At 39.1% G+C, this 17444-nt stretch overlaps 1 protein-coding gene across 5 annotated transcripts in view; it reads left to right on the top strand.

Moving 5' to 3' along the window:
• The window catches only part of TMEM131L (transmembrane 131 like), a 72811-nt gene that overhangs the window by 3930 nt on the left and 51437 nt on the right, over positions 1–17444 (top strand). For all 5 annotated transcript variants that reach the window (XM_081208314.1, XM_081208315.1, XM_081208313.1 and 2 more), the window contains exon 3: positions 6372–6415. In XM_081208314.1, coding sequence (XP_081064440.1) covers positions 6372–6415 — 44 coding nt within the window. The remainder of the gene's footprint in view (positions 1–6371; positions 6416–17444) is intronic.

The raw sequence follows: 17444 nt of genomic DNA, 5'->3' as shown, positions 1-17444 counted from the left end.
AAGGAAAAGCAGAGTGTAAACAAGGAGTGAAATGAAGGTGGCTTGATTTTTCTGATTCGTTAACTGATTTCAGTTAGAACAAACCACAGTTCCACAAGACATGACATGACTGTTGCTTGTTCTAGTGTGAAGCAGAAGGATTCACACCTGCTTACATGAGGCGGAGCAAAGGGGAACATTCATACTTAAGGCCCACTGTGGTTTGTTCACAGTAATTTAAAAGAGTCCTCACCAACTTAGTATCTGCCAGATGTTTGTAGTACAATTCCCATCAGCTCCATTCTGGAGGGGAAAAGGTTAGGCAAGGTAGATCTGAACTATGGTTGTCATGGAAGTCAGGGATGCAGCTGTTTATTGTGCATAATTTGTATTACTTATAACTCAGTACCTTGCGGGCAGGGTTGACCTCTAGCTCACCCTTTCTCAGTATCCGGTAGCTAGTCAGACCACTGCATCAGTTCTGCAAGCAAATACTTACAAATGCATGATCAAGTGTATTCAATTGACATTGGTAGGATAGCTGTTTTCTATCTTTTGATTTCCTGGTAACTGTTGCCTTTTAATTTGTATCATCTGCTGCATGAAAGTTATGACCTGCTGTCACATATGTTAGGCCGTTAGGGGAAGTTTAGAACCAACATTTTCTTTGCTTATTTAGTTAGCTGTAATTCCCTGTTCCGTGTGTTTTGTAAATAAAATCTGGTCATTTGGTTAACTACATTGGTGTGTTCTGATCCAAAGGGATTCTGACCAGCCTAGTTTATTGTACCCTATCTTATTGTTTTGGGTCTTCTTACCAGACACCTGGGATGTCTCAGTTGGTAGAGCACAACTCTCAGGGTTGTGGGTTCAAGCCCCACGTTGGGCAAAATATTCCTCCATTGCAGAAGGTTGGGCTTGTTGGCCATCATAACCCCTTCCAACTCTACAATTCTATGTTTCTAGCTGCTGTTAAAGTTGGTATATAATATTGAGGGGAGTTAGGTGAACAGAGATTGAGAACTGGCAGAGTGGTGGCTTGGTGTGCCACTGAGATTATTCTTTCCTAAATAATTCAGAGTCATAATGACCTAATAGATGAGGTCAGCTAGTGATTCCTTGACCTATTCTAGGATTGTTTTAGGTGGGAACACTTGGGCAATTAGATATACGCAAGTAGGATCCTGTGATAAAATGTTGCAGTGTTGAGTGCTTCTACTCATGGCCCTCATCACTCCATTCAGCGCCCCCCCCCCCAAGAGTCTCTGTATCAGCAGAGCATCCTGAGGTCATCATTTACCTTTTGGAGGTTTATTTGAGATTTTTGTGGTGGATGCAATGTGGCATTTCATTATTATGCAGTGTGTGTGTGTGTGTGTGTGTGTGTGTATAGCATATCTGTAAATATTGTTTCTTGTACGCCAGTATAGGGGAAATAATTCTTTCAACTTCAACATAAAATAGTCTTTCTTCTTTTCTACCAAGAACATTTCCCAAGCTATTAGAAAAGGAAAGTTCTTATTTCCTTAGTGTATTGTATTACAGTGGTACCTCGGGTTACATACACTTCAGGTTACAGACTCCACTAACCCAGAAATAGTGCTTCAGGTTAAGAACTTTGCTTCAGGATGAGAACAGAAATCGTGCTCTGGTGGCACGGCAGCAGCAGGAGGCCCCATTAGCTAAAGTGGTGCTTCAGGTTAAGAACAGTTTCAGGTTAAGTACGGACCTCCGGAACGAATTACGTAAGTACTTAACCCGAGGTACCACTGTACATCCCTTTGAAAACTTTTTAGGTGATGAATTCCTGCTCATTTCTTATTTTTTTATTGGCAGACATACTAGTATCAAAATAGAGTCAAACTCATTTAGACATCTCACTGCTGACAGTTCTAAGAAGCAGCAGTGAATTGCTGACAGATCTTCGTCATTCTTTGCTGTAGCTGCTAAGAGAAGTGCATGCCAAACAGAAGGGCCATGTTGATCTTTGTTTGACTACTTCTTAAAATGCCTTACAAGGAAGGGATTTAGTTTTTTAGATTCATATTGTTTTATTTCTCCCTATGGCTTGCCAATTTTTGTTCAGCCTGTATGAAATTCCAGTGCCAAGATCATAGAATTGTAGAATTGGTACACCCAAGGATCTTCTAATCCAACCTCCTGCAATGCCGGAAATATATTAACAAAATGTTTTTAAAGGCCCAAGTGTGAATTGAGGGTTAAGTTTTTCTTTGTGAAAATAATTGGCCACCAGAGATATTTTAAGTTCTGTCAGAACTTTAGTCATTGTTGGATGGCTTTGGAATGCCACCCGAGGGTAGAAGAGACCTTTTCTATATGTAGAGGTAAAAGGTAGTATGCAACAAAGTTTTACTCAGAGTAGACCCATTGAAATGAATGGACCAGACATAAATGGTCTGAGTAAAGCTTACCTGAACACTGGTTGAAGGAAATATCAGTGCATTTGGGTGCATATGATACAGTGCAAATGTGGTCAAGTAATATGGGATGAGGCAGTTCTATAACTGCTCTACTGAAATAATATTGTGCCATAGTATACCTATTTTTAGTCATTTGCAAGTTGAAAAATAAAATAAAATAGCCAACTTAAGCTTACCAGGTTGCATGGAGATGACCCTCACTTTCTGCCAAGCAGTTGTGCAGTGACCATTCTCCCAGTGATGTCTGTGCGAACAAGCCCTCCTATCCACTATGAATTTGTACAGAAATGTTGCATATACATATATGTGTCTGTGGTTACCTAAATTTCCTTGTGTGCCCTCAGCTGTATGACGAGGGCGTACAGGGAGTCCTAGCCCATTCAATAAATGATTTCCAGTTAACTTTCAGGGAAGTAGGAATGACCTTGTGGCAGTGGCTATATCTGATGCCCTCCCTGCCCCTAACATCGAACTGCACTTTATGGTGCCCAAGGAGAGCCGAACCTGAATTGTATTTGGTGTGCTTTAAACAAGCATGTTTTTGTATTTATACATCACTGCAACAGTGATTGCTGTATGTGAATATATGTCATCAAAATGCATATAAAAGCAACCACAAAGAACAGGTTTCCTTTGAACTTTCCCTTGTGGGAGCAATGGTTAATTTGTTTTTTTAAAGGACTGGTATTTCCTTTTTTATTTTGGTGGTACTTGTGGGCAAAGATTAAATAAAATGGAGCAGCTGTGAAGGTGTTAAAAACACAGTTTTGTCTCAATTATCAGCAAGCTTCCACATTTATTTTACTTAAGCTACTGTGGGCATTTCCTAAAGTTTTTGGAATCAGACTGATACGAAATATATGATACAGTTATAATTTGAAACTAATGAGAAACAAAAGAAAAAGAAACATTGAAACCAAGAAAAATTAAGCTGGACAAAGCCAAGTCTGGAAACATAAAGCAGCAGCTGCTGCTGCTTCTCCAAATATGAAGACTGCCCCAGATACATGAAGAAATTGGTGCAGAGGGTGCCAGCTGATTAGAGCCCTATCTTTGTTTTCGCTTGTTGCATGAAGAGTTATAGCCAGATAATCACTAGCTTGTGTAGGACTGCTGGTAATACTTTCCTTCATCTGTATTTCGACAATACACTGTTGCAAACTTTCAGAGAGAGAGAGAGAGAGATTGGTTAAAAAAACTGAAGAACTACTATTGATGGTTTAAAATAACTCTAAATATGGAATCTGCATAGCAGAATCTGGTTACAGAATTACAGGCCTACAAGGAGTCTGAAGGTCGTTTTAGTCTTTGTGTTAAATCACATTTATACCACAATTAAACTCCATTACAGATTAACTTTATCCTGATAACATGCCACAAGCCATGACCCGGAGCTAAAAAGTGCTTTGTTCTAAATTTCCCCATAGCCAACGGATTCACGAAATGTTTTATTAGGGCTGTCTATATAGTCCAATTGAGCAAACCTAGAAACATTTTGAAGGGGAAAGGAAAATTCTTAAGGGCATCGGCCGTCAAACCTGCATGCAAGAATTTAGCCAACTGTAAGGAGAATTCATCCGTTTGTCTATTTTAAGGGTGTTATTTGCACACATCCGCGCATACACACCTGTGTTACAAAGCTATGGTTGAAGCTGTTGCAACTTTCAGAGGTTGCATGTGGTTTCATGGGGAAAATGGATTCTTCTTTTGTCTTTTATCAATGATGTATCGTATAGGAATGTGAATGAAAGCTCAGAATGTGGAAGCTATGTTCTCGTAGTCTTAAATGCAGCTTTAGCGTTTCTTGCTGTTTTCCTCAAAGGGAGGGCAGGAAAACCTTTGCAACTTTAGTAAATCTTTAGAATCCTGGGTCCGAAGCAATGCCTGTTGATTCTTCAAGAGAGAATTGGGAGGTATACATATAATTTGAGCATATCTACCTAGATTCCGAAATGTATGACACTGGATTCACTACTTACCATGAGTCACTGGGTTGCCAGCAATGGGCTTTGGGGACATTGGTTTCCCACAGTCTGAGCTTATGAATGGAATGCCACTTCCCATTTTTTATGAATCTGTGATTTCCGGGACTCTCCCAGGAGTTTTCAAGCAGCTGTAATTTTCTGCTGATATGTAGGCTGTTACCCAACTTAAAAAAAGAAAAAAAAAACTGGATGGTGCTTTTATTATTGACATTTGGTTGGCTGTAAGTGCAGAACAGGTGGACAGCATCAGTTTGTAAGTGATTCTTCCAGCCTTATCTTGACAGTGACTGTGCATTGGTATCCTATCCACATATTATATTATTCTCAACTAAATTTTATACAGTGAATAGATAGCTAGTTTTTTGACATAGTGAAATCAAATGATATCTGAAATGATATAGTTAGCTTGTGGAGTTAATAAGATGCTGAACATTAAATAAAAGATGCCGGAATAATCTTGCTGAACACGCATTTGCAAATGCATGTATTCATATGTGTTCAAAGGAGTTGGTCAAACTTCCATGAGAATAGAGTTGGCAGTGCAGATTGGTCTGCTGCCATGTAAACCATTGGATGCCCCCCCCCCCAACATTACTTGTTAAACATGAGTTATTCTTGCTGCTCATTCCTATATCTGAGGACACATAGGAGTGAGGTAGGGGTAGAAAAACAATAGACCTGCCATGCGTCAGGGGAATTTAGTCAGGGAAAACCTTGGATCTATGGTAGTGCTATGGAAAAAGCAGCAGAAAAAGCTCCAAAAAGCTTTAAAACACCATTGGGGCGGGGGAAGGTTTCCCCAAAAAAGCTCAACAAAGTTTGCGGGTGTTAGGAATTGTACCTTTTGAAATATGGCAACCCTAAAATACAACAATTAAAATGCATATGTTTGACCTATGAAGTGTTGCATCATTTTATCCTTGGGCCTTTCTTCTAAGATAGGCTTGGATGTTGGTCATTTGAGGTGGTTTGTTTTTATATGAACTCAGAAGGAACAAAGCTTATAGGGATACGATACATTTTATGGCTTGTACGTCTGTTTTCTCTGGATGACTGATACAGATTCATTTTGTCTAAATGCATACACTTTAGGTTTTTGGGTGGGCAACAAGCAACAGTTGCGTTTCATCCTGGCACTTAAGGTACCTCAAGTAAAACAAAATATTTTTCATTAGAACCAAGTACCTGGATGTTCACAGGTACTTAAGTGGTTCCTCAAATTTGTATGCTGTTGGACTCAAGTTCCCATCAGTCCCAAACAGCACAGCAGTGGTGAGGACTGATAGGCACTGTTGTCTGAAAGGATGAAAATGACTCAGTATTTCAAAATTCCAGTTGTGAGGGAAGGTTGTACTGGGGGGGGGGGGAAACAATTTGGCACCCTCCAGCCTGCAAATAGTCCCAACAATTTATGGACGTTGCAAGGCTAGGAAATGCTGCTTCAGTGCTTGTGGGGTTTTCTGAAGACCATTTGGAGTGATATACTTGGCTGTTTATGCTACCTTCTGAAATAATACTGACTGCTTTTACTAATCTCAGTAGTGATGCTTGCTGTTTTTTCACATCTTAACATCTTTTTATTAAAAAAATGTAGTCTGGACAGATGAATGTATTTAATTTAGAAAAAGGTATTATTTTAATTTAGAAAAAGGTATTATTTTAATTTAGAAAAAGGTATTATTATGCTTACAATTATTGGCCACTGTTAAACTGATAAATGTGATAAACCAGACTTTGCAATTTCCTCAGCTATATTGAACTCACTTGTACTGGTTCTTAAATTTCTGGTGTTCACTGATAAATCAGTGCTTAGCAAAATGAAGTGGGCTGATTCAAACATCATTCAGTATTGGGGCCCCCACTGAACAGAATATCCTTAAACAGCTCTGGGATTGCTAAAATACAAATGCATGCTGGAAACTTATATTTGCTGCTAATATTTCATAATATTTTCTCTGTCCACTAGGCTGAAACAGAGGAGGATGTGGAAGATCATCCACAAGAGCAGAGGTAAACAATGTTAAGATAAAAATAAACATCTTCCATCATACAACAATAAACTATGTTTGCATTATTCCCCATAGTAATAGTGAAGTTGGTTGCTTTGAATAATTTAATTTATACTCGCTCTCTTAGTTGAGTGATGAAGATTAACAGCTTAACCTGTTGTTTTTGTCAGTGTTGTGGTTTTATGTTGTATGTTGCCCTCAATATTTCTATGGAAATCTGGTTTATTTATCAATAGATCAAAGAATGAGGCTTTAATTTAAAAAAAATTAAAAAATGCTTCTCATGCAGTATTCATTACCCATGCATTATAAGTTTAATTTTTAAAAATGTTGAAGTACCAGGGTCTCTTCAGATAAAAGAGTCTTTTCCAGAGAATCCATACTAACAGAAATAAAATACAGAAGAGAGAGGGGGGTGCCTTGTTGATGCTTTGTTTAATTAAAACTGATTTCAGATTTTCTTATTAGTGCATATTCAGTCTTACTGTCTAAGAGTATGATCAAGTTTCTTTTACCTTCTTATTGCCAGCAAATGATTAAAGCCTAGAGCAGATGGTAATTGCACTGCTCCTTGTTTTCTTGCCAAGGAAAAAACAGGATTTTTTTTTTCACTGAAGGCTGTTTTGAGAAGCGTATTGCTTCATTTAGTTTTCTGAATGTAAAAATTGAAATCTACTTGGCATTGAACAACTTGGCATTTTCAGGCCTTTTGGTAAGGTAAATGTGGCACCTGCTGCAGCTGCATTCTCTCTCAACAGCTGTCCTGTTCAAGGGCATTCATACCATATCATGACTAGCATTAGCTAGTACATACGGTATATTTTTAATAACCTTATGACATTAACTAGTTGTATAAAAACACTAATCCATTTGGATTACTGCAATGCATTGTATGTGGTGCTGCCCTTGAAGATGGTTCAGGAACCTTAGGTAATACAAAGCACAGCAGCTAGATAGTTAACTTAGGCTCCAGAAACCTAGCCCATGTAACCAGTTTTAAACACACACTAAATTCCTTTATGGTCCATTTTGGGGCTTTACCCTGCTCCAAGTCATCTAGAGAGTTTTAAAAGTGATATCAAAGACTGTCTTTCCTCATATAACCTGCATGAGTATTCAGATCTTCATTCGAAGTCCTGTCTGGGTGTGGCTCCTTTCAGATGTAAGGTGATAAGGAATAGGACCTTTTAGTGCAGACACCCCAAGTCTAAAATGTTCTCTCCAGGGAGGCTCACCTGGTCCTGGGCTTGGTGTCTTTTAACTCACTCTGGCCTTTCCTGGTATTGTAGTATAGAATGAGATCTTGGTATGGCCTCATCTTGCAAGCAAACCTATGGTTATTACCCACCTTGTGGAGTTAAAAAACAACAACACAAAAAACTGGTTATATCAACTATCTCTCACACTTTATTTTTTTCTTTAAAAAGTTGACGGTGTTGGTTTTTCTGCCTGGAATTCTTTAGTACCGCTATTAATGATTATTAATTGGAGCAAAGACGGGCTTACCTTTGCAGTGAAAACAGAATGGCTTGGTGCACCCAGTTAAGAGCAAAGTCCAACATTCAACTAGTACTCTATAGAGTACATCTTCCATAATTTTGATGGCACTTTTTCTTTCAGTCTAAAAACATATTTTAAAAAGTTGGGCCCATTCTCAAACTATTAGACTTCAAGGATACTTCATAGAGCAGGTGTGGGGAACCTTAGACTCTCCATATGTTGTTGAGCTACAGCTCCCATAATCCCTGGCCACTGGCCATGTTTTCCGGGGCTGATAGGAGTTAGGAGATGCTTTGACCTCCCTCAGTAGCCTTCTCTCAACATGTGTTTTGTGCATTTAAAAATGAGTGGTTTTTAAACTGGTTTGAAGTGAACTGCTGCCTAATGCCTACATCAGACTTCACAGGTTAAAACTGATCTCCATTATTCTTCATTATCCCAGAAGATACGCTTTCACAATTTTAATAAGCTGATATGTATGTACGCGTACCCTCCCCATTTCTCCTATTTGGTGATCTGCCTTCTGTTCATATATTCAATGAACTTGGATCATGGGACTGCTTTAGCAGATGAAGAAAAGACCTGTTTTGTTTTGAGAAATCTAGCTCCTTTCACTTATTCGTGGGAACATTCCTTTAATATTCCAATAGCATGGAAAGAGAATCTAGAAGTTGGAATATATCTTCAACTGTTCTTAAGAATTTATTTTCCTATATTTGGATATAAGTAAGCACAGGCCAGATCCAACCAACTCCCAAAACTCCCCCCACCCCCGATTTCTATAAAGAACAGGTACAAATTAATGGCCAAAAGCTAAATGCATAACAATTTCTGAAAGTTGATAAAGTATCTGTTGCTGTTTTTTAAAAAAGCTCTACTAAGCTCTCAAAACATGATAGCGATCTGCAATGTTGTATTCTTTAATTAACTCGTTTAACTTCTTAGTCTAATTTTAGAAATAACCGGTGATGCACAGACAACTGACTTCCTGTGTGTAGGCAAACCTCAGAATATCTCTATAAGGTCATTTAATATGATGTGCAGATAAGATGATGATTCTATTACCTTTTTTCTTTATATCCAAAATCCAAATGTCTGCTTTGGGTTAGAACTGAATATATAAATGTCATTGTCCAAGATGCCATCATGCTAGACATTTTTGAAGAAGTCTTTCTCTTTGCAGCATTGTAGGCTGGTCACCAGGATACATTTATGTATCCTAATGGACTATTAGTTTCCCATAACCAAAGGGAAGATTTAGCTCATGTGTCTCTCATTGGTCTTACTCTTTATAGGGTAGTTGGTATTTTGTTTAGTGTAGGAAATGTAGCCATTTACTAGGTGAATGCTTTAATTGAATCTACTTTCTTTATCTAGCTGATAAAGAAACCATCTCAAACTAGGAGACATTGAATGTTCCATCTGCTCCTTCCTAAATTATGGGCGGGTCTTTTGGGGATAATGGAAGCTATGAGTTGAAGAGCATCATTAGAAATGGGGTGGTAATAAGTTCCAGCAGTACTGTAGACTGAAATACATATTATGACTTCTTAGGTGGACCCTTGAGGCCAAGCTCCCACTGCCATGTTTTGATGCCAGTATCCAGTGGGAAGGCTGAAACTGAATACATTGTTTACATTATTCACATGTTAGCGGAGAAAGCAATTCCCTGCACCAGGTGAACCAGTTGAAATAATGTAATAACGGCCATAGTTGAAATAGGTCAGGCAGACTGATTATGCTAAACTTTTTCAGAGATACTACTTTTCTACTTATTAAACTCCAGACAATCAGCCTTTCTGCTTGTCATCCAAGTGCATTTTACCATGTTAAAATGGTGTGCAACATGAAATTCATTAATAAATTAATTGACCTACATAAAATTTCTGTCATTGGACTATGTTAGGGAAACAAACTTATTTTTATTGTTAGATTTAAAATTGGAGGGGTTGTCTTTTCCAGGATGGTCCTTCACTTTACCAGTCTGCTCATTGAGAAGCTGACATGAGATTTGGTTTTTGTGCCAAAACAGGTTGTCCTTGTGCTCCGCATGGGAATCTCAGCAAATTATGTTTTTGCAACCACAAAAGGGTAGCAGCTGGGAGTTCAAGGAAACTATCAGGGGATGTGCCTTAATGAATCTAGTATTTATGTATCACTATTGGTAGTTCCATGTGGGCAAATTCCATTCTAGTTCTTAGTACTCCTGGGAAAATGTACAGTAAGTCAAAAAGTTGATTGCTTTGGATATAAGCAATTATATGAATCTATTGAGATATGTGATGTCTCTGTTGTTAATGGATAATTACTAGGTTTTTTTTGGTGGGGGGGTACTAGTATGGAAGCCATGCAGAATAAGCATGATGTGGTGACTACTTTTTATTATTCTTATAAAAGCATCTATTAACATTGTATATCATATATCAAGGTTCTCCAGCTGCATGAGAGTCAGGATTGTGGTGCTGTTTGTGCTGCTGGTATTTTTCACAGCACATTGCACAGTCTACAGTTTTAGCTTTTGAGGGTGGAGGGCATGTCAAAATATCTTTTACTTAAAAGGAAAACAAAAATATTGCATAGAAGAACATGAATGTGGAAAATAGCTTTTTGTTTGTTATTCCTATATTGATTAAAAACGGCTTTCTTGCATGTCAGAGTTGTGACATTTGAAACATTTTGGTGAAGCCTCATATAAATGCCTTCAGCTTGTTTACAGTCCTAACATTTGAAGAGAGATCCTTTAAACCAACATAATCATTCTTAATCTGACTATTCTTCAAATCATTTTAAAGTCTGAAATATTTTATGGTCCTTGAGTTTATAAAAGATTTCCATTGTGGGTTCAAGTTAATGGTCCTTGAGTTTCTAAAAGTTACTCGGAAAATATAAGGTATTATGTACTTAGTATAAGGATCAGGAAACTGCTAGTGTATTTATGTTCTTCTGAGAGTTAATGTTTATTTGTTAATACAAATGAAAGTCAAAAAGGCAGTAACATGTATTTCTTGTACGGTACTGCACATGTCTAAACCTTTATGTACTGCATGTCAAAGCTGCAATTCCAGTATTAAGCCTACTAAGCAGTAAACCTCATTGGACTCAGTGGGATTTACTACTGAGTAAACATGCACCCTGTTGCACAGTTAATATATATTTCAGTTAAGACTGCTCTGTGTCAGGATTGGGAGAGGGGGAGTGTTACAAAATAAACACAGAAGCGGCAGTACAATCACAAGACATGCTATCTACATTATAAATCTAATCTAAAGTTCAGTTGTTTGTCTAGCATCAGTCTCCTTGACACTGAACCATCAGACATTTTTGGACTTGGAAAATGAGGTTATATATGTTATGTGCTACTAAAACAATGTCTCTATAGAGGTTAGATCAGAATATGCAGAAATAGAGATCTGGTTCTTTTAGGAGCTGGGATTGAGTCTGTTCAGGAGCAACTACATTGCTGGACATCCATGTTGTTGGTAACTTTGATCACTATTCTTCATCCCCCCCCTGCTGTATCCGTAGGCCAACTTTGACGGGTGGGCAAGATTGCCTGCCTGCCAGTCACCTGATGTTCTAATATCATGTGGACAGTGCATGTCAGAGTTAAAAGATCATTGTAACTGCAGATCAGCTGGCCAGTGGTTACGGCACTCTCCTTTACAGGTGCACTCCTTTGTAGATGCACTTCCAGTGATAATCAGCTGATTGGCAGTGAGAGTGCACCTTCATGGGGGTTTCCTGTAACTGCTGATCAGCTCATTTGCAGTTACTGGGCCCTTCTTCAGTCTTTTTGGAGCAATCACTTGAAACCTAAACTCCTTCCTCTGTAGAAGGAGGAATGACCTGTTTAAAGATGTACCATTTTTTCCCTACATATGTTGGGGAAGTGGTTTGTATTCAAAGTGCTGCCTGCAAACGGAACAGTTTTTTTCTCTGCAGAGAGAAAAATGCTCCATTTGGAGGAAGTACTTCAAATCCAAACTGCTTTCTCCAGCCCACTAAGCTGCTCCAGGCAATTAGATCCCAGTGGGATCTCATTATGATATTGTACATGATACAGCAGAGCACAATACAGTTGTACCTCGGGTTAAGAACTTAATTCATTCTGGAGGTCCGTTCTTAACCTGAAACTGTTTTTAACCTGAAGCACCACTTTAGCTAATGGGGCCTCCTGGTGCTGCTGCGCTGCCGGAGCACGATTTCTGTTCTCATCCTGAAGCAAAGTTCTTAACCTGAGGTACTATTTCTGGGTTAGCGGAGTCTGTAACCTGAAGCGTCTGTAACCCGAGGTACCACTGTATAATAAAAACAAAACATTAAAACAGTGTGTAAGTTCACAGACAAAAATCAAAATGGATCTGTTTCAGGGGCTCACACTGTATGGTCATCAATTGGAATGACCAGAGTGATGTATACTGGGTCAGGCAGATGGTCAAGCTCCAAAAGGTGGCTATCCTAGTTATGGTACAGGCATTTCTAGAGCAGCAACTCTATATAATTAGAGCACTATTACCATGTTGTAGATAGTGATAATGGACAATTGTAGCTACTTAACTTTTGCCTTTTAGCATAAAAAAACTTCCCAAACCAAGCCACTCCTCATTGTAGGCTTGGGGAAACTGTGCTCCTCTAGAAGATGTTGTAACACTCCAGCTCACATTAGTCAGCAAGCCCAATGGCCAGGAGTCTAGGAACATCTGCAAGATCACAGGTTCTCATCTCTGCCCTGTTGACTACCTAGATCTCCTGTTCTGGCTAGACTGATGAGGTGTAGTAGCCTCTTCTTGCCATTAGCTCCTTGTGCCTGTTCACTGGTTCTGTAAGCTCTGCTCTGTTTAAACTATGATCCCAAAAGGGTAATCAAGCGCCTAAAATACAGATCCTCATAAACAGTAATTTCACCATCTCATAATTTCTGTTATACCAATAATGTACCACTTCTTGATATATTTATCAATATTCTATCCTGTTTGTGGTAATTTTTTTTGTTCTTGTTTTCTAAAGTAAATATGGCAATTCTATTACCTTTATATTTTAGTTCTTGAACCTTGTAAATAACAGTAAGCATCAGTTTTGTAGGTTGCATTAAAAATTTATCAGGGAGAGAAAGAAGCTGAAATTACTTCAAATTAATTATCTGGTGCGCGTTTTCCTCAAGATTATCCCAACAGCAGCTGGTGAAAATAGCATTTGAGGACAAAAGAAAGAACATAGTCTCTTAAGTTTTATAGCTAGTGACAGTTGCTTTGTCTGGGTGTTCGTCAAAGGGCAGCCAAGTGTCAGAATAATCCTCGATTCCTATCTTGAACTGAAGTAATTTAATACATACCATTTTCCCATTGCTAATGCTTCTCTCAATTATTTTTCTGACTGTTGTTTCTCTTTTGTGTGTATTTAATGGAGTTCCAATTTCAAATTAATCTTAAAAGACAAATATCTTGTTAATATTTTATGAAAGAAATGCAGGCAGACATAATTGCCACTTTTGCTGCAAGAGGATGGAACAAGAAAATGGAGCTTAATATAATTGTGAGAAGTGTAAGAGGTTTAAAATCAGAATGTTTTGCTGGCTATGTTTGGAAGTAATGCTAAACAATCATTTAGTGTAAAGTGATCAAGCCACAGGCCGTACCTGCAAGGAAGAGATTAGATGTTTTATCTTTCTTTTTTCAACTAAGCACAGTTTGTTCCTATACCTGAATCTGGACAAGATGTGTTAATGACAGGAATAGCCATTGAGATGCCTTGTGGGTATTGGACTACAACTTCCATGTTGCTTGACCATTGGATATGCTGGCTGGGGTTGATGGGAGTTGATGTCAAACATCTGGAGAACGCACATCAGCTACCCCGGGTTGGGAAACAGGCCAATATTAGAAACCACTTGGCTTGTTTCCCTTGAGTTGAGACTAAACACAATTTGTATGTGTTTGGACATAACAAACACAGCTGATATTGCAGCTCTTGTAAGGAGAGGGAGACTGAAGCATAGCTTGTTATTATGCCTAAATCCAAGAATTGTGATGGACAAGTTCTCAGTTTTGAAAAAAATGAGTATGAAAAACCAGAAATTAAATGTTTTAACTAGAAGCAGGGATATATCTGAGAAAAATGCTGGATATAATCTTAACTGGGAAATGATGCTTCAGAGATGAAATAACTAAAGCGGAATGAAAGAAAACAGACTCGGAGATCTAGTCAGATAAATACAGTTGGCAACGCAAATGTTCTGAACCATCTGTTGTGCTTGAGAGGACAAATCGTAAATTTACTGAATGAGGTTCCATTTTCCCTGTGGTTTCTCAGTTGAGTAGACCTAGCCAAAACTTATATTTAGAGGTGAAGTGTTATCTAAACTTGGGTGTAGCAATGCTTTTTTGTTTTGTTTTTAAAAAAGCTGTTGCAACGACATGGAAAATGTGCTACCTTCTGAGGGGTTAGTTTGTGTTGAAAGACTCTTCCACAATATCTTGCTGCCTGTCATTTCCAAAGCCTTCTTCATGGCAAGTGGCAACAGAATGCCAGGAGCTGAAGGGGCTCTTCTGCTTGACCAGCTCCTTGACCCATGACTTACATGCTTTGTTGTGGCTGTTAACTGCTTTTCTTCAGTGCCAATTTGATTTCTGTTGCAATGTTTCCACTTTGAGTCTCTTGTCCCATCCCCCATCCTGTCACTCCCCTCGCCCTCCCATTGTAAATAAGTCCTGCTAGCAAGTACGATTACTGGTAGTAATCGTCCACTTTTTACAGCACTGGTGAATTTCTAAGATTGCGGTCTTTCTAAGTGCAGCTCAGATTGTCTGGTTTTTATACTCTGTTTTAAAGATAACATGTTTGGGAGTGTGTGTGTGTGTGTGTACTTGTCTTTTAAAGAGGTATACTCTTGCACAGCTGATTTATACTGCTCTTCTATCTCCTTTTTTAAAATATACCTTAGCAGTGTCAATTAGAATTCTAGTTAAAAAGGCTGAGATGACTACTTGGCTTCGTCCCAAAGTCCTAAAAGGTGCTGTACATTTTAAGGATAACTTAGGGTGTTGTGTTCCATACTGCCTTTAAACACAGGCTGTTTACAAGGAGAGTCATAGTGTCCACATCTGGATGTCATGGCAGAACATTCAGTGTGACATGAATAAGCCAAGGTGAACTTCAAGCCCTCTCCTTTTCAGCATGACCCCAAAGATGAGTTTGGAACCTTTTTATTACTGCTCAGTTAATGACTGATAATGTCTTTGGCTGCAGACATTGGGTTCCTAAAGGGTTCACTGGATGGCATTGAATAAAAAACTTAACATATAACCTTTCCTATTTTATGTGGGATAATATCCACATACCCTGAACAAAATACAAGTGTGACAAAAACAAATTAAGAAGTGGACACAACTGCAAAGCAAAAACATGAAAATTTGAAGGAATATCTGATTTCCAATGCATCCTTAAGAAAGTTGCAAGTTTTAAGAATGCTATTATCATGTGTTCCCATCTGGTGGTGCTGATTACAAATATGAGAGCTGCTACTGGTTTTGAGTTCCCTCTGACAATATAGCTTCCAAAGAATATACTAGCGCTCTGACATGCAAAATCACCTGTGGTCAGATCCACCTCTTAAACTGTAGCTCTGACCATGGGTAAGATGTGTGTCACAGTAGTTCTTCCAACAGTTACACACGAACAGCAAATGAAGAGGTAAAACTGTTCCACCTTCAGACTGCAGACGCAGCAACTGCATTTGTTTAGTGTTGTGTGGATAGAGCAATGGACTTGGCCCAGTGAGGTCTATGTTAAGATCTTTATTTAAGTCAAGAAGCTCACTTGAGTGACTTTGGCCCAATCACTCTTGGTCTACCCAATTTCATAATGGCCTGGTTGGACCATAATGTGAAGACATGGTTGGTTTAGCCAAGTTGTGGTTTGTTTAAATGTCTGAACCCACCATGGTTTGTTTTCTGGAAGCAAACTGTGTGTTTTTTTGCTGGCTTGCTAATCATCGCTTGTTTTAACTGTGAACCCAACAGCTATTTTCATGGGCGTAGCCAGGATTTTTGTTAGTGGGCGGGGGGTAAACCTCAGTTTGCTGTGTATTTTTATTGATGGGGGGGGCAGCTGCCCCTCCCTGTCCCCCCGGCTCTGCCCATGGCTATTTTACTATATTTATTGATTTGGGGAGAGGGGCTAGCCTGCCTCAGATTCTCACCAGGCTACAGAGGCAAGAACAGCTGGAAAAAGTTAAAAATAAAGGAGAAGATTGGAAGCAAGGTAACAGAATTCCAGCCTTTCTTTTCCCTCTAATGTGGTAGTTAGCATTCCCTGTGTATGGTTTTTTTCATGGTAGATTGGTCAAAAATATGCCCCCACCACACAAAAATCCGCATCTGTACTCCTATACCTGAGAAGCAGTTTACAGTTGCTGTTTCTGTGTAGATTAGGCCATAATGAAGTTGTTTGTGATGCTATTAGGTTCTCTCTTCCTGTGGATAATAGATGATATTCAGTGTTAGTCATTGACTATCACCATTGAAATCAATTAGTCTACTAATTTCAATGCATCTACTCTTGAGCATAACTTACTTGGATATCACCCAGTAACATTAGAAGCAACTGCATAGTATTCAACTCTCCCTGTAGCTAGTTTTCTTGGGGGAATGTCCTTTGTGTTTAGATCTATCAGATGCTACCTATAAGTTGTTGTGCATTGTTATAGGTCACCCCAATCTCTACCGAGTGGCAGCAAATTCCAGGGGTCTTGGCACTTAACCAGGATTTGTGTTCTTTTGGAATGAGGCACAGCAGACACTGTCATGTCTTTAAGAAGTATGGTTTATTTACACATATTTACAGCTGAGTTTTCAGTGGAGGGAGTGCAGAACATTGCACCCCATTAGTGTTTCTTGTTGCTCCCCTCATAGCTTCAGCAAGCTTGCGCCCAGAGCAAAGCCAGTCATGCTCCCCAGTTTTTCAGTGCAGCCTCTCCCAGCCTGTATGCATGGAGTTCTGGCCCCTTCCTCATTCTTCCCCAAAGTCCTCCAAATGCAACTCAGGCTGTGTGTAAAAAGGGCATTCTTTTTTCCTGTGGTGACATCACACCTCCCGTAACCCTAGCAATTTCTCCCTCCCAACTCTGCTATTGTCTCTTGCTTACACACAGCTGGGGGAGGAAACCCCCCCCTTGACTGACACTGAAGGCCAATATCTTTTGTCAAGGCAATGGCCCTTCCCTCACCTGTCTTTGCTCTTTGATGGCACCTCTGTCAACTGATCTCCTTAAACAGAAGAACTGGCTCAGCCTGTATTTTTACACTGTGTCTGGCATCTTCCCTTAGTACTCCAAATATTAGCTGAAGTCTACAATTTACTAAATTAAAAATTTAGGGGGAACCCCATAAAAAAACCCCATAATGGTATCTATCAGAAATGGAATATCTGGTCCAGCAGTGGGGGGAAAGATGCTCTGTCGTGACATTTTGATAATCAGTCCCTCTATAGCCAACGTTCATGTTGTAAGTGCCATTGATTATGTAGCCGAAACA

Source organism: Podarcis bocagei (assembly GCF_964188305.1).
Source record: "Podarcis bocagei genome assembly, chromosome: 9".
In the NCBI taxonomy this organism is placed as follows: Eukaryota; Metazoa; Chordata; class Lepidosauria; order Squamata; family Lacertidae; genus Podarcis; species Podarcis bocagei.
This window is presented reverse-complemented; position numbering and strand designations above follow the sequence as displayed.